Source organism: Marmota marmota, unplaced genomic scaffold (genome assembly GCF_001458135.2).
Source record: "Marmota marmota marmota unplaced genomic scaffold, marMar, whole genome shotgun sequence".
Lineage (NCBI taxonomy): Eukaryota > Metazoa > Chordata > Mammalia > Rodentia > Sciuridae > Marmota > Marmota marmota.
Genome location: NW_026000005.1, coordinates 20873241 through 20899040, shown reverse-complemented (window position 1 = coordinate 20899040; position 25800 = coordinate 20873241). Strand labels below are relative to the sequence as shown.

Sequence of the window (25800 nt, the reverse complement as noted above, 5' to 3'; positions counted from 1 at the left end):
TATGCAGTGAACCTCCTCTCCATACTAGGGGCCACTGGTCACTCCTCATCTGGCCTTTGTGGTGAGATCAGCTTCAGAGGTTGCCAGGATCTTACCATTTTCACCCACATGGAGGAAACTTCCAGTGTTGCTCAAATCTTCCTGGAGGCCTCCAGTGCCCACTCTGTTGCTATTAAGCTGTTAAAGGTCACTCTTCAGAATCATTTCTATATGAAATCATTTTTATATGCTTCCTGGGATCTGCATAAGTGATACTTCTTTAGATTGTATTACCCATTACATCATGGTCTCTTTTTCCCCACCTCAAGCAGATATGCCTGTTGGTCTGGGCTAGAATAACAGAATAGAACTATGCTCAAAAATATCATCCCCAGTGTAATTGACACAAATTTGTGAGATTCTACACCCCCAGCAGGCAACCTTTCACCCTCTGGTACATCCTAGGTATGTCCAAATCCTACAGGAACCCAGCTTATGACCCAGGCTGAGATCTCCTCCACTACTGATTCATTATCTTCTTTATCTGAAAACTCTGCCAGGTTGATGTGTCCTTCTACAGAAAGAATATTGAGGCTCAGGGAAGTTTTATCATTTGTATAAGGTCACAGCCCAACAGTAGTGTGTTGTTGGGTAACATGCACATTGAGACTCATAAGCACAGGTCCTGCTGAGGACAAACATGCAGAGACTGTTTCCACGGAGGGACCTAGATTGTGATCTTGAAAATACCCCACTTTGGGAAACATCCTAATTTGTGATGTGATCCTGTGGAGGAGACGTGCTGGCTGCCATCGTGCTTGTCACCCCTGGGGCCTGACCCCTTGGTTGTACCAGGCAGTCTCTGGCTCCTCATCTCTAGTCAAAGACATTAAAGTCTTATCTCAGCTGACTGTTGTGACACTGACCAGAAGATCTGGTGTGTTAGAAGGGAGTCACCTTAAAGTAAGCAAATCCTGTCTGCTGGAACCCCACCATGCTATCCACAGGACTGGATAACACTAAGCCTTAAGTTCCTTAAAATCAGCATCTAAGTGTTAGTTCTGGGCCAAGTCCTTTGCTCAGTAAAGGATCTCTCAATTGAGTTATTTATCCAGAAACCCAAAGGCCAGTCTTACAAAGAAATGACAGTCCAGCAGAAGAGACCAGACCAATCCACAAAAATCAATTAATCAAAGAGATGGCCTCCATGCACCAACATTATGCACTGATTAAGTACAAAACAACAAAGAGTAAGGCAAGAATTGTTTCATTCCCTTGATAATAGCATGTTCTCTGATATTGCAAAACACAAATAGGGGAAGTGAGGGGTGGGAGGCATCCCCTGTGATTTGGAAGACTTTTCAGAAGAAGCAAATCAGAGTGGGGCCTAGGTTTTCAACACAGTGTTGTTTAATGATGACTTCATTTTCAGCTTTTTAATGAAATGGAACTCCAGTGTGCTGAGATGAAACAGAACTTTGAAAACAAGAACAGGTATGCTTTCTAGCATGATCCCTGTGTGCTGAAGGCCTTAAGGCTTCTGCACCGTCTACAGAATTTCAATTCTCTGGGACTTGAGATGGTGCAAAGTGGAATCAGAGATTGGGGATCAGTGAGATGAGTAAAGCATGAGTCACTGGACAGCAGGATGGCCTAATTTGAGAGCACTAAAATGAAGCACAGAAAAGCTATTCCTGCTCTTGTATTTTGTCATCCATTTTTTTTGCTTTGATTATAATTTTTTTTGTTTGTTTGTTGTTGACAGGAGCCATTTTTGTTCTCTGAGATTTCAGAGAACCTTTGTGAACCATTTGTTCTCAGCACATTCTTCTCCTTTTCCTCTTCCTTCTTTTTCTCCTTTTCTTATCTCTTCCTGGCTGCTAGGTTGAAACCTGGGGAAACTAGGAAGAAGAGAGAGAAGGAGAAATTGATTGACAAATCAAGGGGAAATGAAAAGGAGGTGTGTTGTCTGTGGGAGTGAGGAGAATCTCAAAGTTCCCTTCTAGGCTACCTGCTGAGTCCCAAAGCAGCCTCAACAATCCTGGTGGAGAGAGCACTCCTAGTTGAGTCACACATAGCCTTTTGATTGTTAGCTACTTTTTAAGAGATGTTTTAGGTTTTTCACAAAATTGAGGTTAAAGTCCAAAATTCCCATGTACTGAGATGTCTGAATAGTATATTACAGTTTTGTTGTATATGCTTTTATTTTTACATTTTTTATTTTATTTATTTATTTATACTTTTACTCTATATATTTCCTCTCACTTATTTGTTTCTTTGGAGTATCTTTCTGTCTTTTCTCTTGCTAACAGCTAACTTCATTTGATTCCTTCTTCACTCTTCCTATAATCTAATACCTCTACATTCTCACTTCCTACCTCATATACATCACATCCTATACCCCCTTCTCCCGGTTCTCTCTTTGTCCACCATTAGAAACTTTTGTATTTATTGTAGCTGATAATAGCACACATCATTTCTGTTTATTAGAACAAAACTATAATCATTTAAATTGAAGCCATTTTATTTATGGCTGCAAATTGTTTGCATTGATCTCTCCCTGAAAGGTGAGGTATTGGAAACCTGCAGGGACACTATAAGTCTATAGGGTAGAAACTGTAATACTTTGGATCCACATTGCTAGAGTGGAAGACACACGAACAACATGAAAACGCAAGGGAAGAAAGTGCCCCAAACAAACCAAGATACTACAAAAATAGAATGCATTGACAGCAGTAAAATAAATATCAGAGAATGAGTTCAGAATGTACATAGTTAAAATGATTTGCAAAGTAAAGAATTATATAAGCAAGCAAATACAAGAAACAAAAGATCACTTCTGTAAAGAGATAAGAGAGCAAATATGGATAGCAAAAGATTACTTCAAGAAAGAGAGATTCTGAGAAAAAAAAAAAACAGAAAATCTTGAAATGAATTAAACAATAAACCAAATTAAAAATTCAATAGAAAGCATCACCAACAGACTAGATCATTTGGAACACAGAACCTCACTCAATGAAGACAAAATATATAATCCTAAAAATAAAGTTGACCACATAATGAAGATGGTAAGAAACCATGAGCAGAACCTCCAAGAATATTGAGATAACATGAAAAGACCAAATTTCAGATTTTCTGGGATAGAGGAAGGTACAGAGACATAAGCCAAAGGAATGTACAATTTTTTCAGTGAAATAATATCAGAACATTTCCCAACCCTGAAGAATGAATTGGAAAATCAAATATAAGAGTCTTACAGGATACCAAATGTACAAAATTATAACAGATCTACACCAAGACACAGTATAATGAAAATGCCTTCCATACAACATGAAGATAGAATTTCAAAGGTCTCAAGAGAAAAGTTTCAGATTACATATAGGGGGGAAAAAACCCATTTGGATCTCAGCAGATTTCTCAACCCAGATTCCCAAAGCTAGGAGGTCCTAAAATGACATATACCAAGCTCTAAAAGAAAATGGATACCAAGAATTAAAGCAAAATTAAACTTCAGATTTGCTGAAAAAATAAAAACCTCCCATTATAAACAAAAAATTAAAAGAATTTACAATAAGAAAGCCTGCACTATAGAACAATTCTCAACAAAATATTCCATGAGGAGGAATTGAAAAACAACAATGATAATCAGCAAAGGAAGGAATTACACTAAAGTCAAAGCTAATCTAAAGAGAAACCAAGTCAAGTTCAAAATCAAAAATAAAACAAAATTACCGGGAATACAAACCATATTTCAATAATATCCTTGGATGTTAATGGCCTAAACTCATCAATAAAAAGACACAGACTAGAAGATTAGATTTTAACAAAGACCCAACAATATGCTGCCTTCAAGAGACTCATCTCATAAGAAAAGACATCCACAGACTGAAGATGAAAGAATGAAAGAATGGACTATGTAAACAAGCAGGGATTTCCATCCTCATATCAGATAAACTGAACTTCAAGCCAAAGGTAATCAGAAGGGATAAAGAAGGACATTTTATACTGTTTAAGAGAATCATACATCAATAACACATATCACAAACATTTCTGCCCCAAACAATGGAGCATCTACATACATCAAGCAAACATTTCTCAACTCCAAGAATCAAATAGGTCACAATACAATAATACTGGGTGACTTTAACACACCTCTCCCACCCCCTGGATAGATCTTCCAAACAAAAACTAAACAAACTATAGAACTTAATAATACAATCAATAATTTAGACTAAACAGACATATATAGAATATTTCATCCATCAATAGAGAATACACTTTATTTCTCAGTAGCACAGGGATCCTTTTCTAAAATAGAGCATATGTTATGCCTCAAAAGCAAGTCTTAGCAAATACAAAGAAATAGAGATACTACCTTGCATTCTATCAGATTATAATGTAAGGAAATTAGAAATCAGTTATAAAAAATAAAAAATAGAAGCTATTCCAACATCTGAAGACTAAATAATATGCTAGTGAATGAACAATGCATAGTAGATGCATCAGGGAATAGATAAAAAATATTCTTAGAGGTAAATGAGAATAGTGATACAACATATCAAAAACTCTGGGACATTTTGAAGGCAGTGCTAAGAGGAAAGTTTATTGCACTGAGCTCATTCATTAAAAGAATAAATGTCAACAAATAAATGACCTAATATTACATCTCAGAGCCCTAGAAAAATAAAAATAAATCAATACCAAAAGTAGTAGAAGATAGGAAATTATTAAAATCAGAGCTGAAATCGATGAAACTGAAACACAAGAAACAATTGAAACAATAGACAAAAGGAAAAGTTGGTTCTTTGAAAAAATAAATAAAATTTATAAACCCTTAGCCATGCTAACAAAACAAAGGAGAGAGAACACTCAAATTACTAAAATTCATGATGAAAAAGGAAATATAACAATGGATACAATTGAAATACAGAAGATAATTAGAAACTATTTTAAAGTTTATATTTCAATAAAATAGAAAATTCAAAGACATCAACAAATTCAGATTTGCTGAAAATTTCAGATTTTCTAGAGACATATGATCTACCCAAACTGAATCAGGAGGACATACACAATTTAAACAGATTTCAAGCATTGAAATAGAAGATGCCATCAAAAGCCTACCAAGAAAGAAAAGCCCAGGACCAGACGGATTTTCAGCCAAGTTCTACAAGACCTTTAAAGAAGAACTAATACTAATACTCCTCAAATTATTCCATGAAATAGAAATGGAGAGAACCCTTCCAAACTCATTCTATGAGGCTAGTCTTACCGTGATACCAAAACCAGACAAAGACACATCAAGGAAAGAAAACTGTATACCAATATTCTGACGAACATAGATGCAAAAATTCTCAATAAAATTCTGGCAAATCACATACAAAAACATATTAAAAAGATAGTGCATCATGATCAAGTGGTGTTCATCTCAGGGAGACAAGGTTGGTTCAACGTATGAAAAATCAAAAAACATAATTTATCACATCAACAGATTTAAAGACAAGAGTCATATGATCATCTCAATAGATGCAAAGAAAGCATTTGACAAATTACACCTCTTTATGTTCAAAACACCAGAAAAACTAAGAATGGTAATACCTCAACATAGTAAAAGCTATGCTAAGCCCAAGACCAACATCATTCTAAATGAAGAAAAATTGAAAGCATTCCTTCTAAAAACTGGAACAAAATAGGGATGCCCTCTTTCATCACTTATATTCAATATAGTCCTTGAAACTCTAGCCAGAGCAATAAGACAGATGAAAAAATTAAAGGGATACAAATAGGAAAAGAAGAACTCAATCTATCACTATTTGCCAAGGACATGATTCTATGTTTAGAGAATCCAAAAAATTCCACCAGAAAACTTCTAGAACTAATAAATGAATTCAGCAAACTGGCAGGATATAAAATCTATACCCATAAATCAAATGCATTTCTATACATAAGCAATGAATCCACTGCAAGAGAAATTAGGAAAACTACCTCATTCACAATAGCCTCAAGAAAAAAAAATGAGAATCAATCTAAAAGAGGTGAAAAACCTCTACAATGAAAACTACAAAACAGTAAAGAAAGAAATTGAAGAAGACCTTAGAAGATGGAAATCTCTCCCATGTTCTTCGAGAGGCAGAATTAACATTGTCAAAATGGCCAGACTACCAAAAGCGTTATATAGATTTAATGAAATTCCTATTAAAATCCCAATGTCATTCCTTATAGAAAGAGAAAAATAATCTTAAAATTCATTTGGAAAATGACACATAATAGCCAAAGCAATCCTTAGCAAGAAGAGGGAAGCAGGAGGCATCACAATACCAGAACTTAAACTGTATTACAAAGCTATCATAACAAAAATGGCATGATATTGGCATCAAAATAGACATGTAGACCAGTGGTGCAGAATAGAAGACACAGAGACAAACCCACATAAATATAGTTATCTCACACTAGACAAAGGCTCCAAATACATACATTGGAGAAAAGAGAGTCTATTCAACGAATGGTGAAATCCATATATAGCAAAATGAAATTAAACCTCTATCTCTCACCATGCACAAAAATCAACTCAAAGTGGATCAACGACCTAGGAGTTAAACCAGAGACCCTATGCCTAATAGAAGAAAAAGTAGGCCCAAATCTTTAACATGTTGGCTTAGGACCTGACTTCCTTAACAGGATTCCTAAAGCATAAAAAATAAAATCAAGAATCAATAAGTGGGATGGATTCAAACTAAAAAGTTTTTTTCTCTGCAAAGGAAACAATAACATGAAGAGAAAGTTTGCAGAATGGGAGATAATATTTACCACATGCACCTCAGATAGAGCACTAGTTTTCAGGATATACAAAGAACTCAAACTTGACACACACATACACACACACACAAAAAAAAACCCTCAAATAACCTAATCAATAAATGGGCTAAGGAACTGAACAGACACTTCACAGAAAATATACAATCGATCAACAAATATATGGAAAAATTTTCATCATCTCTAGTAATTAGAGAAATGCAAATCAAAACTACTCTAAGATTTCATCTCACTCTAGTCAGAAAGCCAGTTATCAAGAATACAAGCAATAATAAGTGTTAGAGAGGATCTGGGGAAAAGGTACACTCATAAATTGCTATTGGACTGCAAATTGGTGCAATAACTCTGGAAAGCAGTACAGAGATTCTTTAGAAAACTTGGAATGGAACCACCCAGCTATCCCACTCCTCGGTTTACACCCAAAGGACTTAAAATCAGCACACTATAGTATCATGGTCACATCAATGTTTATAATAGCTCAATTCACAATAGCTAAGCTATGGAACCAACCTATGTGTCCTTCAATAGATGAATGATAAATCAAACGTGGTATATATATTCAATAGAATATTACTCAGCTTTGAAGAAGGATGAAATTACAGCATTTGCAGGTAAATGGATGGAGCTGGAGAACATCATGCTAAGTAAAATAAGACAATCCCCCCAAAACAAGGCCAAATGTTTTCTGTGATATGTGGATGCTGATCCATAATGGTGTGGGGGGAGAGCAATGGAAGAATGGAGGGACTCTAGATTGGGTAGAAGGAAGTGAGGGAAGGGGAGGGAGTATGGGGGTGAGAAAGATGGTGGATTGAGACTGATATTATTACCCTATGTACATGTATGATTGCACGAATGGTGTGACTCTGCATTATAACCAAAGAAATGAAAAGCTGTGCTCTTTTAGTGTACAAAAAGTTGAAATGCATTCTGCTGTCATATATAACTAATTGGACAAAAACAAAACAAAACAAAAAAACCCGAAAAACCACAATGAGATACCACTCACTTATCAAAAAGAAAATAGATAACAAGTGCAAGAATGTGGAGAAAGGAAAGCCTTTCACAGCGCTAGTGGGAGTCATGTAAATGGGGACAGGCATTATGGAAAATAATATGGAGATTCCTCAAAAAATTGAAACTAGAATTACCATATGATCCAGCAATCCCACTACTGGATATTTACCCCCAAAGATTTGAAATCAGTTCCCTTAGGGTTGTGTGCATCCCCATGCTTATTGCACCACTATACATAATAGCCAAGATACGAAATCAACCTAAGTGACTTTCATTTAACATGTGTCTGAGACACTGCCAAAACCTGCCTCTTGAGAGGGCAGCTGGGAAGACCTTGGGGTCTGAAATTATCCTAATGTAGCTAACGTAGCTCAGTTTCCCAAGTGAGCTGTAAGCAGACTGCTGACTGTTTGGGTCGAGTCTGCAGCTGCTACCAGCTCCATTCAAACAGTGCCTGCAGAAAACAGGAAACGGCTCACCTCTCTCTGAATAGAAGCAAGAGACTGCTCCAGGAAGTGAGGGCTTCCTCCAGTGTGGGCGAGGGGTGGGGGTCAGGCCAGGGTGGGGCTCAGCCCTGTTCACTGGTGATTGTGGTTTTCTGTATCCCACAGGGAGCTCAGAAAGGCTCACAGAACAGAGCTCAGTGAGTTAGAGAACAAGTACAAAGAAGCGTTGAAGGCAGAGAAGGCAACTTCCCGGGGAAAACTAGGTACCCTCAGGGCCTGGGTGAAGGGACGAGGGGCTGATAGTGTGGGTGTGGGGCCAGGGCTCCCATGGCCATGGATGGGTGGTAGCCAGGTACCAGACGTTTCTTCCTGAAGCTAAGGGGGAGAGAGGAGGGGACTAAAAAAAAGGAAAGATTATGTCTACCAAGGTCCTTCCTTTTCCTGGAAGGTCTGAGGATGTCCCTTCATCTTGAGTCTCAGTTCCTCATCTGGGAATTGAGAACAAAATATCTACCCTTGTGAGTATGAAGAGAATCTGAAAACACTTTAAAAAGCACATTCTTGAGTTCTACAAATATGACACTATTACAATTTGGCAAGTTTCCTGACCTGTAACATGACAGGGTTTTATTCAGTTCTCCCTGACACACTGCCACTGTATAGCCTTATAAAGCAGAGGGTTGTACTGGCCATTTGACCTTACTATTTACACTGCCCTCCTGAAGGGTGAAATGTGTAGCCTCCTGAATTCTGGGTTCGCAGACTCATCTCCACAGAGGGAAGAAGTAATGCTATAGGGCCTTCTTCCTTTATTTTGCCCCAATCTTTTAAAAGATCATATCTTATTGACACTTTTCTGATTTTCCAGTTTTCTCAAGAGAGCATGTATTGTTTTCGTAGTCATGGTAAACCAAGAAATGTCACCTAAAAGAGCAGCAGATACATGCCACAAGCTTTTGTTCCTCTTTTCCCCACAGATGTAGCTCAGCCCCTGGGATGTCTTTAAGACTTTGTTAACAAGAAGTTTATTTGTCAACAAATAATTTGTCCCCGGAAACCCCAGTTCCACAGGTGCAGGGTGGAGTCCAAGCAATTGAGTTTTGAAGGTTCAAGGGGAATTTCTGGGGCACTTACAGGCCTCACAGCTGGGAGGAGGAGTTGAGGGTGGGGAGCTGTGCTCCAGAGCTCACATTTGAGTTTGAAATGTGCCTTTCAGAGGAGTGATGATGACCCTGTTGTTTTCCTTTGGTCCAGAGGAGATGGAAAAGGAGTATAAGTATTTGAAGAATATGTTTCATATGTATCAGGTGAGACAGAGCTCCTTGTTGGCTTCCTAGAGTGAGAGAAGCAAGTCTTATGCCTGGCTGACAACATTGAATCCAGAGCTCTTGCCCGAAAAAACCATGTCCTGAGACTCCAGCATCCATAGACCTAAGTGGCACTTACTGTACCCAGGAAGAAGGGTGGACCCAATGGCTTCCACGTATGACAAGTCATCCCAGACTGTAAAGAGGCCTATTGACAAATATGTTTGTGGTTATACCACAAATTATTAATTCTGGTATTCACTATTATTATTGTTCACTTAAAAAAAAAAGCAATGGGAATAACCAACAACAGTAACAATCAAAAGAAAGAAGTGTTACCATCCAAAGACAACCTCTGCAAAAATCTGTATTCTTTTAATGTATTAAATCTGTGTATAGTTTTGTATCCTCTTTTCACCAGGCAGAAACTTTTTTCTCCTTTTTAATGACTAGGTATTATCCTAGTGAAAACATGTATTTCACTATTCCCCAAAGGTTGGATGTTTGAGTTGCCTCCAATTGCTTGATGAACAAAAAAATAAATAAATAAATAAAAATTTATATATATAATCACTTTAAACATCTTTGATTCTGGCAGTGCTGAGTCAAAAGGATTGAATTTTTTATTTTTTATTTTTTTTAGTACCAGAGATTAAGCTCAGGGGCACTCAACCTCTGAGCCACATTGCAGCCCTATTTTGTATTTTATTTAGAGACAGTGTCTCACTGAGTTGCTTAGCACCTTGCTGTTGTTGAAGCTGGCTTTGAACTCATGATCCCTCCTGCCTCAGCCTCCTGAGCCATTGGGATTACAGGCGTATGTCACCGTGCTCAGCAGGGATGAATATTTTTAAGGCCTTTAGTAGATTTGGCCAAATTGTAATCCTAAAAATCTCTGTCACACTGCACTGTACAAACTGAGCATGGAATACGTAGCCATCTCAGAGCATAACCCATCCACTTAATCAGCTAATCTGATGAAGGCCCAGAGTTAGAGTATGATGCCTTGTGAGGGAGATGAGTGGACAGGGGATGGGAAGTGGACAGGGGAAAGGCAGACTCAAGCCCTCTTCCTATTTAACTGTTAAATATAGGAACAAACTAGTCCTGTTGCCTTGGGACTGAGAGTTTCCTGGGATTCCAGACTTTATTGCATATACCTGGGCAGTCCCAGGCAAACCAAGACAGGTGGTCACACCCATCAAAGGTGAAACACCAGCACTACTTCTGAAGTTCTATGTGCTACTGAGAGTTTCAGTTTTGAGCTTATATCCAAAACCTGACCAGATTTATGACCAGATGAACTGTCCCACGTTCCTAAATTTACTCTGTGTTTATTTCAGTCTGGGCCTCTCCAGGCCACTTGAACTCCATGGCAACCACGTTGCCCACCAGCATGAAAATGAGGAGAGAGAACCCATTAGCATGGTCCCAATGACTCCACAGGGAACTGATGCCCCAATTAGTGTGGCTCCTGATGCTTTCCCTTCTGGGAACTTACTAGCATCATTGAGATCCCAGGCCGCCTTCTTTTGGGTTTCTAGGATTCCCTGCAAAACAAATGGGGACTTCTGCCAGACATCATGCTGTGTTCTAAGTCTTCAAATTAACTCCAGGCGTTTCTCTTCTTTCTTGTGTGCCACTGAAGAGCGACTCATGGTTCAGCAGGAGCTGACATGGGATTCTCCACCTGGAGAGCCTAGCTGTGTTCAGTGGAAGCCCAGTTTCAGCAGGGCAAAGGCCGCTCAGGCGTGCATGGTTCTCCCCTGACCTTTTGGGTTCCACAATTCTCTGCTGGATGGGGATGGAATTTACTTCCCATAGGTCATCCAAGGAGGGCCCTGTCAGTGAGGGAAGTTGCCCAGGGCAAGGGCCTGTGCATAAGGGGGCCTCTCTAGTGTGCATGGATTTCTCTAGGGCTTAGGGCTCTTTTCCTCATGGTGCCTTTGGGACTCCACAGGACAGCATTTATGATGAAATAGAAGAAAAATGGTCAAAGCGGAAAGCAGAATGGGAGAAGGATGAGAAGTTGGAGAGGGAAAAGATCCTGCTGCAACAGAGTGAGTACTACAGAGATGTTGGGCTTGGGGATGACAAGCTCAGCAGAAAACTGCCTTAGGCTTGGCCTTGACTTGAGGGACCTTGGGTTTACCAAGGGTGACGGCCCCACACCAGACTCCTGAATGGAAGGTGCTGTAGTCATCAAGAAAACAAAATGGCCGGGCATAGTGGCACACACTGTGATCCCAGCAACCCAAGAGGCTGAGGAAGGAGGGTGGCAAGTCCACGTTTGAAGCCAGCCTGAACAATTTAGTGAGACCCTGTCTCAAAATAAAGAGTTGAGTTTGCAGCTCAGTGATAGAGTACTTGCCTAGCATGTGTGAGGCTCTGTGTTTAATCCCCAGTACCACAAAACAAACCACAAGCAAAAAAAATCTCCCATGTGATGAGAAGGGCAGGGTCCTTTTCAAGTTTACACACCTGAACTAAGGGGCCTGAGCTTGTATCTTTCAAACTCACTGGTTCCAAGTTTGCCTATCATGGACTTGAACAAGTGTTGTGACCTCTAATAGGAATGTAGACTTAATATCTAGTTACAGGCGACCCCAAAGCTCCAGGAGTTCTTCAATTAGAATTTGAAATATTCATTTTGGGGAGAGAGCAGGGATGAACCACACAATCCATTATAGCAAGAGCCCCCTTGTCCCCATGTCCCCCCAAAGGGAGCCATGTTTGATAAAGCTTTTGAATACATTCAACGCTTAACCTAGAGTTTAGATCTGTAGCACTTCCCACAACACTGAGCTTCTTCATTCATGGAAGAATGTACAGAGCGACTGGTGGAGAGGAATAGTCCAAGGAGGAGTGGGCCCTCTACAAACCTATTCCTCTTATCTTACATTTATTCAGTTTAAACCAAATTACTCATTCAAATGCAAAGACTCCCTGGGACGGTTCACGTTCTGGTGGGGACTCTGGCTGGGGTTGGGATGTGGAGCTGCTCCTGTGTGTTGGTCACCTCCCAGACTTCTACAGTCTTACACAACACACATCTAGGTTTTGAAAAACTAGAATTTATGCATTCCCATTCCAGGGTTTCCCTGTCAGTCCAGAGAATTCCTCCGCCCCCAGAATTGCCACACAGAGGGAATTTGTGTTTGTCCCTTCCCTTCTTTCCTCCTTTGTAGTATTAGGGTTCTGGTGGCAGATTTTTTGCCCAGAAAAAAAAAAAAAAAACAAGGTAAGCCAACCTCAGGGCTTTAGGACAAAATTAATGATAGTGCTGGAGAAAATCAGGTAAGCCAAGAGCTTTAAGACAAGAATACTTAGGAATAATAAGTAACACATCCAAAATAAATAATGCACACAAGAACCACAGGTGGTGACAGTAAATCTCATATGGCTAATGTGATCAAGGACAACCATCATGATCACCTCATCCTCAGGCATTTCCAGGTCAGAGTCCAAACACCAGGCTGAAAGGACTGGGGTTTGACTTGGTCTGAAATTGCTTGTATCTTCAAATATTCTGGGTTTCTCTCTATACTTGTTTTTCCATATTTACACATAGATGTGCTTTTTTCACACCTCTGCAGAACACAAGATGACAAAAAAGTTCGAGTTAGAGTCAGAAGAAGAAAAAAAGAAAATAACTGAATCCTACAGTGCTTCCATTGAGAACCTCATTAGCGAGAAGGAGGTAGGTCAGGGAGCACTCGGTGGTTGCATGTGTGTGGTCCAGGCACAGTAGCTCCTCCATAGTCAGGAATCTTTTTGTGTGACTGATGGGCAATCCTTGTCCTTACCCAGCTTTCCTGGAAATAAAATCAGGTAGGTTGATAGGTTTGCTCTCCTTTAGCTAGTCTTACTACTTGTTTGTTGAAATGAAAATCTTAAGTGATAGGAAATAACTGAATGCTAAATATACAGAACCTGAAATCCCCAATTTTACCAAAATGCCATCTCTGAATGTCTTTTTCATTCCTGACTATAGCAGAAGAGAAAAGGCATTGCTGCAAACCAAACACATTTGGTCACACAAGACTCTTAGTAAATAAAGAAGGGAGGTGAGAGTTGACTACTCCTGCTAGCCAAACCTCACTACTGCTAAAACCTTACTTCTGAGACCAGGTAATAATGAAAGCAGGTCTCAGGCCAAGTTTTGCCATACTTATGAACATTTACTTAGCAACTATGCATTAGCAAGCAGCCCTGACATTTCATGCCACCAGGTCTCTGAACTTTTAGATGCACAGAAGTTTTCCCAGTGGCAGGCATGACGGCATCCCAGAGGCAGAACTTGGCACCCGTTATCATCTGCACCAGGCAACCAGAGCATGTCCTTAGCAGGACTCAGGGCCACCTGGGATCAAGTCCTAGGCACCATGCTTAAGTGGACAGCTACAGACTTTGTTACATTCTTGTACCACTTTTAGGTAAAATGTTTTCCCAATATTTTGGATATTCTACATATTCCACTTTTGTGTCCATGTCTAACCATTATGCTAATCCAAAATCCACTAAGTTCACCAATAAAAGTCAATTTCTGATATTCACTATTATTAATGGACAAAACAACAATGAGATGGGGTCAGGTTCTGCAAGTGTGTATAGGGCTCCTGAGGTCTGGAGGGCAAAATCATCGGAATAAGAAGTAGCCATTCCTTTTGTGGAGGGAGATTTGATCTGTATACATCCTTTCTTTCTTCTTCCTGTTATTTTTCTAGTGATGCTGGCTGTAAATAGATATCTCTCTCTCCTTCTCTCTCTCATTGAGCTACCATTTATACTTAGCAAAACACACAGACTTAAGTGTGAAATTTGATAAGTTTTGACGTTGTCTATTACAATGCCACAAAGATATTCTATTTTTTTTAGAAACTTCATGATTTTAACTTTTATGATTTTATGATCCATTTTGAACAATTTGTGTATACAGAGTGAGGTAGATACCATGGGTCACTTTTTTACATATGAATATTTAGTTGTTTCAGCACCAATTTTTTCTTTTTAAACCAAAAACAAAACAACATTCCTTTTCCCATTGAGTTGTCTTGGGGTCATTGGGGGTGGGGAGTCAGACTCCATTCTGTTTCTTATGACTAATTGTCTTCGCTTAGGCACACAAACATAAAGTAGTCTTACCTATTAGAGCTTAATACCAAATAGTTAAGATCATCTAACTTTAGTAATGTTTTCCAAGATTATTTTCCCCCCATTCTTTGCATTTGCATATACATTTTAGAACTAGCTTGTCAATTGAGAATTAACTTCTCAAGAAAGCCTGTGGGCATTTTGACTAGGAATACATTGAAAATAAAGATCAATCCATGCAGAAATAAATCCTTAACAATATTGAATCTGTACACTAATTTAAAAGCTTTTGATGAAAATCTAATTTATTTTATATTTATCAATGTGATAGTGTTTAATATAAGATTTTCATTAGTTAACTTCAAAATGCCATATCATTTGTTGACAATGTGTGTATCATTATATTGATATATAAGCTTTAGTAAATATTATATTCCTGAATCCTCTACTGGCTTTCTTAATTCTCCAAAAGAATATCCAGAGCCAATAATATTGTTTTTAGGAGCTCTTGAAACAACATGAAAGTGACACCCTGCAATTACAGGAGCTGAGTAAGACCAAAGCGGTAAGCTCTTCTGTTTCTTCCTATGGAACTGATGTCTGGCGAATATATCAGTGAAAGATACACTCTCCGTAAAATGGAACCTATGGTAATTTTTCCAAAACCCATAAAAGATGCAAGACCTAAAGCTAAGTTTGCTAGATGAAATAAGTTAAAAAGTGATCTGGAATTGTCCGTAAAACAAAAATACCTGGTACCCTTTTTAAAGCCAGATTTGAGCACATACATCAACAGCATACCATATGGTCATCAATGTTGAATGAATTCTATTTCTAGCAAAGCTTAAGGAAGGACTTTGATTCATGAATGGCCATGTTCTTTCCTTTGAGCTCAGAAAAGTACAGAACTTCCTTTGCCTACGGATCTCTGGTTCTAAGCTCTGGGTGTACCTCAGATGTGATAAGTGTCTTTAAAAAAACAACAACAACAACAAAAAACTTTTTAGCCACAGATGGACACAGTACTCTTATTTTGTTTATTTATATGTGGTGCCGAGGATCGGACCCAGGGCCCCTCGCGTGGGAGGCAAGTGCTCTACCACTGAGCCACAAGCCCAGTCCCAAGTGATAACTTTCTTGTGGGTCACTTTGTGGAGACATCTGAATAGAAGCTGTCCAGACCCACAAAAAAACCTGTGGTTCTTTCTTCTTTGAGAATTTAACTTGGATCTAGAATGGATATGTTTGAGATAAGCTTCATTTATGCTATTTCTGTTGCTATTAATTGATTTTTCTCCTCATTCCTGGTCATATTTTCTTGTTTGCTTGCCTGGTAGTTTTTTATGGTGCCAGCCACTGTGAAAGTTGCCTCGTTGGGCACTAAATATTTTTATATTCCTTTAAATCTTCTTGAACTGTGTTCTGATACAGTTAAGCTACTTGGAAGCAGTTTCACTCTTTCACATGCAATGCATCAGCCTTAGCATTGATTTTATGCTTTGCTGATCTGAACTAAAGCAGTCCAGTGCAGAGCTGGATTCCCGGTTCCTGAGGTAACACCTTTCCAAATGCTCTCCCAGCGCCCTTTGCATTAGATGGCTTCTTCTGCTCTGGATGGTGCGATTGTGAACTGCTCCCAGGACTGTGTTGGCCCAGGGATTATCCCTCTTGCTCTTTTCTTTCCCCAGCTTCATCTCCTTCTATTTCTTGCCTCCATCATTCCACCCCAGCAGCACTGAATTCCTTGCCATTTCTTAAAAGGCCAGGATGCTCCTACCTTAGGTCTTTGTTCTTGGTGATCTCTCTTCCTGAAAAGCTCTTTCTCAGAAATCCACATGGCTAATTCTTTCCTTCTTCTGGTCTTTACTCAAATACCACCTTTTCAGGAGCCACCCTATTTAAAGGCCTAGTTCCCTGCCCAATACTTCTTGTGACAAATACCAGGAATGCCTCTCCTGGCCTGAGGTGAGGGGTCACTTCCTCCCTGAGCCACTCACCACACTGGCTTTCACAAGTGTCTGCTTCTCCCCCACTGGTCACTTCTCCGTCCTCTTTCTAGGTCCTCCTCCTCCACCTACATTCTAAGCCCTGGAAAGTTTCAGGGCTTGACCCTGGGTTCTGTTTCTTTTCTTTCTCTCCCCTTTCTCCTTTGGGAGTTAATTATTCACACAAATGTAAATGCCATCTCTGTGCTGCCGACCAGATTGACTCCTCCAGCCCCGGCCCCTCCTCTGAGACCCAGATTGCATATCCAACTACCCATTTGGTGTTTCTACATAGGTGACAATGGACATCTCAAACCTAATGTGTCCCATTCCACACTCTTGATTTTCCTCCCCGGATTTGAGCTCTCAAATTGTAAATCTCCCAGCTGTTCAAACTGGAGTCAAAGTCGTCCTTGATTTCGTCCACTCTCCCTCATCCACGCATAGGCATCAACCACTCCTCCATAGAGCACTCTATAAATCCACTTCTCTCCAGCGCTGCCCGTCTCCCCCAGTCCATTATTTCTCACCTGAACTACTGTAATACTCTTCTCCTTGCTGACCTTGTTTTCTACCCTGTCCTTTCCAAACCATGTTCCACAGAGCAGTGAGATCGATGCAAACAGTGAGAACCAAATAAACACTCCTCTACCTAAAACTTTTTGACCCCCACCCCCCATTATTCTCGAGTTACCATGAATCCCAGGTGTGGCCTGGCTCCTCTGTGTCTCCTCACTGTGGCCCACTCTCCTACTTGTGGTCTCTATTCCAACCCCACTAGTGTTCCTTAAGGATTCCTACGCTTTTTGCCTCCTAAGGACTTTTGCACAGGTTCCTAATTGTTCTTCAGTAGTAGTTTGTTCATTTAACTGATAGTCTATTTCTTGGAGCAGTTTTAGGTTTATAGAAAAATTATGGAAAAAATTACAGGTTCCCCTAAGCTACCCCTCAGAGTTCCACCTATTATCAACATCTTGCACTAGGATGATATATTAGTTTCAATCTACCAGTTGATGCTAATGCATTATTATTAATTGAAGGTCCATAGTTTACATTCTTCATTCCTTGTGCCATACAGTCTATGCCTAATATGTCATGTCATGTATCTATAATCACTGTGTCATACAGAATAGTTTCACTGCCCTAAAAATACCCTCTGCCCCACCTACTCATTTCTCCTTTCCCCTTCCAACCTCTAGAAACCACTAATCTTTTTACAGTCCCTAGAGTCTCACCTTTCCCAGAATGTCCTATAGTGGGAATCAGTAGTAGGTTATTAACAAAAGACTCTTCAGTGAATGAATGGCGGATTGCCATGGTAACCATCTGTTTGAGCTCTGGTGAGAACTGGCTCTGTGGCAGTGATGGTTGGGCTGAAGGGGAGGGTATGTAGCCCGGAGAGACAGCAAATGGCCAGAATTTACTGGCCAGGGGTGAGTAGCTAAGGTTGTTGCTCTGCGTTGTAGTCCAGGTACTGTGGAGAAGAGAATAAATAGGTAACATGGGCTTGGTGTCCTGAAACAATTTCTTCTTGTGCAGATCATGGAGGAGGAGTTGCACGCACAAGCTATTATTCTAGAGTCGCTTAACGCGCACCTCTACCAAACACAGATGGAACTCCAGAAAGAGGTGAGTCCTGGCTGGAGAGAGGACAGGGGCTGGGAGAGGAACCCAGGTGTCTCTGCCATTTGGCTATATAGCTTCATGCTGGGTGGCTCTGGGGAAGACTGCTTTTAAATTTTGTCTTTCCAGAAAGCCACAGTGGGAAATCTTGAGAAGATGTTCCAGATCAAGCTTGCTGAAGCTAATGAAAAGCATAAGCACACCATAGAGAGCCTGACGGAGGAAAACCTTCTTCTAAGGTGTGAATGCTGTCGGCTGAGCTCTCTTTAGGAGTGGGAGGGCATGTGAGTGAGGAATAGGTTCAGAAGATAAGCCAGGTACTGCTTACTGATGTTAAGACAAGAGGGAGGTTATGTCACTGAGCTTGGACACAGTTATCTGCAGAGGCCAGAGTTCTTTTGAGATATGTCTGGACTTCTCTCTCTTGCCTGTCTGTTATGCAAAATGACACAGGAAGTGTATCAATTTCTGAGTTTTTTTTTCTGTTCTGTGACTGAGGGTTGTTTTTCAAAGTCCCTCTTCTCTGAAACACTTGGTGGTTTTTATGTTAGACACAGCTGCTTCTGGTTGCTCTGGAAATCAACTTCAGAACACAGAAATCATACTGTTACCTGAAGAGACATCTTAAATTGCTCAAACAAACTTTACTGAAGTTACTTGTTGCATTGATTCCGTAGAAAATGTCTCATTTGGCAATTTGGTCACCCAAATATCACATTTCACTAAATTCAAAACCACTGCAAGTGATGAGAGACTGCTCCCCCAGGGAGGACTAAAGCCACATTTCTGCCCCTACCCACACACCCATATCCTGCACCCCCTTCTATCCTTTGAGTCTGTCATGATATATCCTTCCTTTTACAGGCAAAAGATTGCCAAGAATGGAGAAGAAGTTTATGAAAGACAATCTGGAACCTTGCCCTCTTTAGCCAGTTATGAGTATAATTATGATTATGACATTGAATATGGCAACAAAAAACAAGAATCATAAACAAAAAGTTGTTCTCCTTGGCCAAAGATGGTAGGAACACCATCCCTAAAGCCTATGGAACTCCTGGGGGTAGGGTGGGCGGAGAGGGTTTCTTGAGAAAATGCATATGATTAGTTGAGTTCTTGGGTTGTTCTGACTATGTTTTTGTCTTTTCACAATTTGCTTTTTTTCTGAATGGGAATGTTTAAATTCTCAATAGCAGAGCTTCTCATCGACTCTTCATTAAAAATAGATGTTCTCTATCCTGAAGCTGATCTCTCTCTGGGCCTTGTACTCTTTTCTCTTGTGCATTTTACACATTTTATTAGAAAGAGACTGATTTGAAGGCACCCTTCCTATCAAATGTTGACTGTATGTTGGGCTACATCTTTTGTCCCCCTCTGTAGCTAGCAAGACAGATAACTCTTTGACCTGACTTCAATACTTTATTCTGTTATATACATATGCCTGCATTCTCCGACCTTCCAACCATGTTCCCGAACCTATCACCTAGGAAGAGTATCTGAAGATTCTTGCTGCCTTCTCTAAACCATCACCAGAATTCAAATGCCCCCCAGGGTAGGCAATATAAATCAACGAAAAAGTCTGGATGTAAGGTAAAATGGTCACACTGGCAGGGTGATAAATGGCCATTGACAGCAGCCCCTTGGAGAGGTGCCTGGGTGGGGATGGAGAGAGGACTGGGGAAAGCAGAGCCACACCTGGCTGGAGAGAGGTGCTTCTCAGACCTCTACGATTGCTACCACACAGTTACCTGGGGTCAATGTTATCAGACATTCTCAATTTTCAAAAAAAGATATTATGGGTTTTATGTGATATCTCCTGTTTTTTAAATGTTGACAGTAAAAGTTAAAAACACAGCCTGTGGGAGCCAATATTGGGAGACTCAAGTAAAACAAGTCTATGACCGGAATGTTTTCCATTTGTGACACACCATTGGCAAAAACAAACAACAAACAAACAAACAAAAAACACTAAAAAAATAATCTCTAAGGAGCAGTAAGATAAAATTACATTTTATTTTATTAAAAATGTTTTTTTAAAAATTTAAAAATACTCTTAAAAGCATGAAATGAGCTGAAAGAAAAAAAATGGATACAAATATATGAAATATTAAAATGCTTCATTAGCAAGAACACTGAATCCTACAAGCATATGAAAAGGTATGTGAAAGAGCAACAAAATGAAAAAAAAAAAAAAAGGCTGAGGATGTAACTCAATAAGAGAGCCTTTGCTTGGCTCCAATCACCAGCATTGAAGGGAAAAGAAAGAAGAAATATCAGAAAGGAATTTAGGGACATCTAATATTTAGAAAGTTAATTTTCCAAATTTAAATATTTTGAAAGTAGTGTATTAGATGGCTTGAAAAGAGAGGAATTAAGTTTTTATTTACTTTTAAGTATACTTTTTCATCTTGTTAAAAATACAGTTAAAATTATACCATAACTGTAAATGTCTAATAGTGGCTGATATTGCATAGCCAGGACTTGAATAAAATGGTTTTGATGTAATAATTGAAGATAATGTTGTATATTTAAAAACACAATTTTTTATGAAAAAAGTACTTAGTTCCTCATTCTCTCCCTGCCTTAAAAACAAAAGTGCAGTCAATATTTTATAATTAACTAACACTAATTAGAACAAATAAAAAAATACTTAATAAATAAAGCATAGTGTTACACAATGATGTAACATCAATCAAGAGGAAAGAAGAGTTTTTTCCTTAATGTAAAAGTGGGCTGTGGCATCTGTTTCCCCATGTTCTTCTTATCATCCTTATTGCTCACTTCATAGTTCACTTCAGTCAGGATGGTGAGAATATCATCGCCTCTGAAAAACAGAGCATAACATATGATGATTCACGGGGCAGGGAGGGGGGACAGGACTGACAACCCATCTCATCTGCTGTGCTGAGGGAGAGACCTATAGCTCCCTCTCTCAAATATCAGGCTTTGGAAACCATAATCTGCTAAACCAAGACCTACCACAGCTTTCCAGGTAGATGAGTTGTCTCAAGCTTGATAACTTCACCTTCAGCTTATTTGGAATCTCTACTAACCATCAGAAACCTCAGGGCCAGTATTGGATTTGATTTCTTTCCCTTCCAGTCTGTGTATCTCTCTCACTACTACATGGACTGTGTCACTCAACCCCCACAGCATCTCAATGCCTCTGAATGCCTTCTGCTTACATTCAGCATTGCTTCTGCAAATTCATCTACAACACAATCTAACATCTCCTTCAGCCCTCTCTCCCCCTCCATCCCCAGATATCTTAGCAGTTTTCTTGGTCAACCTCTTCATCTATCTCTGTAGCAAACACCAGAACCTTGCAGGACTCCTGGCCTAAATTACAAAATGAAAACCTCACATTGGTGCTGTGGTTTGCTCTTTATATACCATGGGAGATTCTCACTCTTCATACTCTGAAAGCCTAATGAGAAATAGGTCTAGAAGGAATGTGTTAGGATTCCTCACGGTTCATCTGTCAGCTTTGCACACGTGGGTAAGCTATGACATTTGAAACTATAACTAAATGAAGCCTCTGATATAATAAACAAGGGAAGAATATTTTCCCACATCTTGCAGCTTTAAAGCAAGCCAGGTGAGTGGGGAGACACAAGAGGCTCCATCTCTTTGCTACTTATCTCCCACAATGCATCAAGGGTTTGAGGTGAGTTAGCTATTATGGGACTTTTGACAGAGTTGGAGAGTGTTAAACATTGACATGGTTACTGCCTTCTTGGCAAACTTACAAAACTAGCTGAATCAGCTCAATCATGATTTTTTTTTTCCCCTTAAAGACAGAGAGCTGGACCACATGCCTATTGCCTTTCCAGCTTTGTAATACTGTGGTTGTCCTTTGAGATGCGGAATCAAGGAAACCTCTCAGTAAGTGTATCAGTTTTCCCATCTGTGAAAGAAGGATATTAACACTTGCCATTTCTCTTATTTCACAGCTGACCTGGGAAGTAGGACTTTGTAGTCCACAGGGAGACATTTTAGAAGTAAATGGAAATCACTCCTCTTGATGCTTCTTCAATTAATACTACCTCACCCATAAAGCTTTTTCTAAAAGGCCCTGGCTATGCATATATAGTAGTGGTGATGGGGAAGGGGACCAGGTAGTATAACACTGAGGAGGGCTGGATAGGCAAACCTTACCGAGGACATCTTTCTCTCAGTCTCTGGCAAAGGGACTGGATATACCAGGTTCCCTCCATGGGATTTCGATAGGAAACACAGTTGCTCACAGTGGCCATCCCCAACAGAAAGTCAGCTTCATCTGGGATATAACTCTTTTGAAATGATAAATCCATCTCTAAGTAGGGGTCCTTCTGCTTTGAGTCGGTTTCAACAAGTACACCTTTCTGGTAGTTATCCCCTTGACAAGCCTGAATAAAAAAGACTTTAGGTTTCCCAGCAAGGGAAGGGCACTTTGAACCAGTGAAATAAGAGGTCAGCTCAAAGATGGAGACCTTCTGTCCATCAGTGCCATAGATTATGCCCTCGTCTCCATGCGAGAGGATACAGCAGATGAAACAGTCTTTATTGTTGTGGTCTTCACTTTGGTAGAATTTTAGAACTTCACAGATTTCCTTGGCTGTAGAATCTTTGTAACATACTATTTCAAAATGAAGCTCCTTAAAGATCTTGCTCAAAGCCTCTGAAAAGTGAAAGAAGAAAAGTCATATCACACTACAGCAATTCATTGCCATGGCCCAGAGTGAAAAAGAATTGGAGGGATGTGATATTGATAGATAAGAATTTGAGCCAAAAGTTCAAGAAGGAGAACATCTAAATTAGTAGGTGAATTCTATAGACTTTTAATATTTATTGCCACCAGCAGAGAACATTTCCAAACCATAAAGCAAATGAGAAAGGGGTGAGTGCTATTTTCGGCCAGTTGCCTTTTCTGAAACAGTTTATAGGATGAGTAAGCTGTTATTTTGGCTTACTACCAAATCAATTTAAGAGGTGATTTTATTTCCTATGTAATCATAAAAAAGAGAAAGAATTTTTGAATAAAAACCCATATTCATTTAATGCTGTACACTCAAAATTAGTTACACTTATCAAAATAGGAGATATGAATAAAATAGAACTAAAAGACCTATTACAAAAACAGTTATCCTCTCTCTATTCTTCTCTGTTACCCAGTCATATGCCATGAAAGCAACCACTTTTAGGTTTTAAATACTTTAATATTAGCTGCCATTTTGTAATGAATTTGAATTCACTACTATTAATTCATTTAAAAATTTTAGACTTTTTTTATTAATACTTATTTTTTAATTGTAGTTGGACACAATACCTTTATTTTATTTATTTATTTATGTGGTGCTCAGAATCAAACCCAGGGTCTCGCACTAGCGAGGCAGGTGCTTTACCATTGAGCCACAACTCTAGCCCCGAATTTTAGATTTTTTTATGTGAATTATTATGGAAGGTAAGCACATAGTACTCTTGTATAATTTTTTTATAATTTTGGGTTGAATTCATAATAATATATATGTTACCAGGACAATGTCAACATCAAGTTCTTAAATTATATTTCCTTTTTTATTATAGATTTTTGTCTTTCCCAGAGTTAATAATTGTATTACTTTTTAAATTTGCTTTGTTTCCCATATGGTTAACTTTTTTTTTTTTCAAAAACACTAACAGATGAGGTCAGTCTTTCACCATTTTCAGACTGCTTGTCTGATTCATTTTAATTTTTCTGAAGAACATTTCATCTCGAGCACTACATCTTCTTTCTCTAATCCTAACTGACTGTTCCTTAGGCTTGATAAATTTCTCTTCTCCTGGGAAATCTTTAGGTCTTTTCCATAATAGATTCACTTTTTCCTGAACTTATGACTTCTTCTTTATTGATTTACTAACTGGTTTTGCTAGAGTATATCTACTCCTGCATAAAGAATAAATTTTTTGAGCCCTTAGATGAGCTTTACTTCTACTTTCATATTTTTTGTAGTTTAGCTAGATACAATACGCTTTTTCCACAAGTATTCTTCCTCAGAATTTTGAAGGTATTTCTTCAGTCTTATAGCTTTCAGTGTTCCTATTAAGAAGTTCACTAACAGCCTGGTTCCTGATACTTTATGTATTTGACTTATTTTTTTTCTCTCTAGAAGTTTCTAGGATGAAATATGCTTTGGTGTGAATCTTTCTTAATTCATCAGGCCCCTTTGGTCTGCAGACTATTAACCTAATTTCTGGAAATTTCCATTTCCCCATTTTCTCTGTCTTCTTTGGAACTCTGATTATTAGAGACTGGACATTCTTAACTTTTCTTCAAATTTTCTTTTCCTTTGGTTCCTATTTGTCACTTTTTTTTTTTGTCTTTTTTGTCCTATTTTCTGAGACTTTATCTTCTGCCCTATCTGCTCTTTTGATTTTTTTTTATTTCTGTGCTCATATGTTGAATTTTTAGTAATTATTGTTCTGTTTCTTTTTCATAACATCTTGTTCCTCTATGAATATTTTACTAAAAATATTAAATATAGTTTTAAAAATTATTTTATATGTGTGTATAAATATATACTAAAACAGATATTATACATATTAATTATATTATTATGTATTATTATATTATATATTATATTTTATATATTATACATTATATAATATTATAATATATATTATATATAATATATGTTTTAGTTATATATTATATATAATAGTTTTAGTTATATAATATCTGTTTAAGTTGTGGATGGACACAATACTTTTATTTTTATGTGGTGCTGAGGATCAAATCCAGTGCCTTGTGCATGCTAGGTAAGCGCTCTACCACTGAGCTACAACCCCAGCCCTTAAATATAGTTTTTTAAGGATTTCCTTTTACCCAGCATCATCTTTGTTTAATTTATATTTCATTTCATTTTTTTTCTTGTTTGTATTGCTTGTTTTATATTAGGGGTGTTCTCCATATGCCTTATAAAACTTGGTTGTCCATTAGTCTACTAAAAAGTTAAGCAAAAGCTCTGTGTTCATAGGCATGGTTTGTTCACTGGTGGACTTCATAGCAGAGTGTTTGATTAGGAAACTTATCATTCCATTAGGAGACCCCCAGATATCATGATTTATACATCTTTTATCTAGGGTTTTCAGCTTCTCCAAAGGAGGATTCATATTTTCTACCAATGTTCTTGGAACCAAGATAGGTTAGAGATCTGACTTCATGCCACCAGTAGGTTGACTTTTGTTTTTATCTTCCTTTCTTCCATACTTCACTGCTTTCTTTGCTGAGCCTGGTATCACTAGATCTTAGAGACTCTCTGGTTCATTTTTATGAGAGAATAAACTTCCTGTTCCTTATGATGGTGGAATAGGAACAGTTGTTGGCTCCATGAGATGGAACTAGGGCATGTGCATGTGGGGTGGTGATGAAGAAAATAACAGCAAAGTTCACAGGACACTACAGCAGAACAGAAAGAACATCTCAGGAAAAATGACACAGGCAGCTGCATCTATTTTTACTCATTAACACAGAATGTAATAAGCCCAGGAAAAGATAAAACAGGACATGTGATCTTAAATACC

At 38.8% G+C, this 25800-nt stretch overlaps 2 protein-coding genes across 6 annotated transcripts in view; one reads left to right on the top strand and one right to left on the bottom strand.

Moving 5' to 3' along the window:
* Flacc1 (flagellum associated containing coiled-coil domains 1) overlaps positions 1 to 20503 on the top strand; it is a 32367-nt gene extending 11864 nt beyond the window's left edge. For 2 of the 3 annotated variants that reach the window (XM_048808304.1, XM_048808301.1), the window contains 9 exons: positions 1412 to 1473; positions 8418 to 8515; positions 9507 to 9559; positions 11520 to 11619; positions 13156 to 13259; positions 15156 to 15218; positions 18178 to 18267; positions 18391 to 18500; positions 19126 to 20503. In XM_048808304.1, coding sequence (XP_048664261.1) covers positions 1412 to 1473; positions 8418 to 8515; positions 9507 to 9559; positions 11520 to 11619; positions 13156 to 13259; positions 15156 to 15218; positions 18178 to 18267; positions 18391 to 18500; positions 19126 to 19252 — 807 coding nt within the window. In that variant the 3' untranslated portion in view covers positions 19253 to 20503. Of the gene's footprint in view, positions 1 to 1411; positions 1474 to 8417; positions 8516 to 9468; positions 9560 to 11519; positions 11620 to 13155; positions 13260 to 15155; positions 15219 to 18177; positions 18268 to 18390; positions 18501 to 19125 lie in introns of all 3 variants that reach the window. The other variant, XM_048808303.1, reaches the window with a different exon arrangement.
* Casp8 (caspase 8) overlaps positions 19433 to 25800 on the bottom strand; it is a 45960-nt gene continuing 39592 nt past the window's right edge. For all 3 annotated transcript variants that reach the window (XM_015481254.2, XM_015481256.2, XM_048808300.1), the window contains 2 exons: positions 22417 to 22918; positions 19433 to 21082 (listed from right to left, as the gene is read on the bottom strand). In XM_015481254.2, the coding sequence (XP_015336740.1) occupies positions 20947 to 21082; positions 22417 to 22918 (638 nt within the window). In that variant the 3' untranslated portion in view covers positions 19433 to 20946. The remainder of the gene's footprint in view (positions 21083 to 22416; positions 22919 to 25800) is intronic.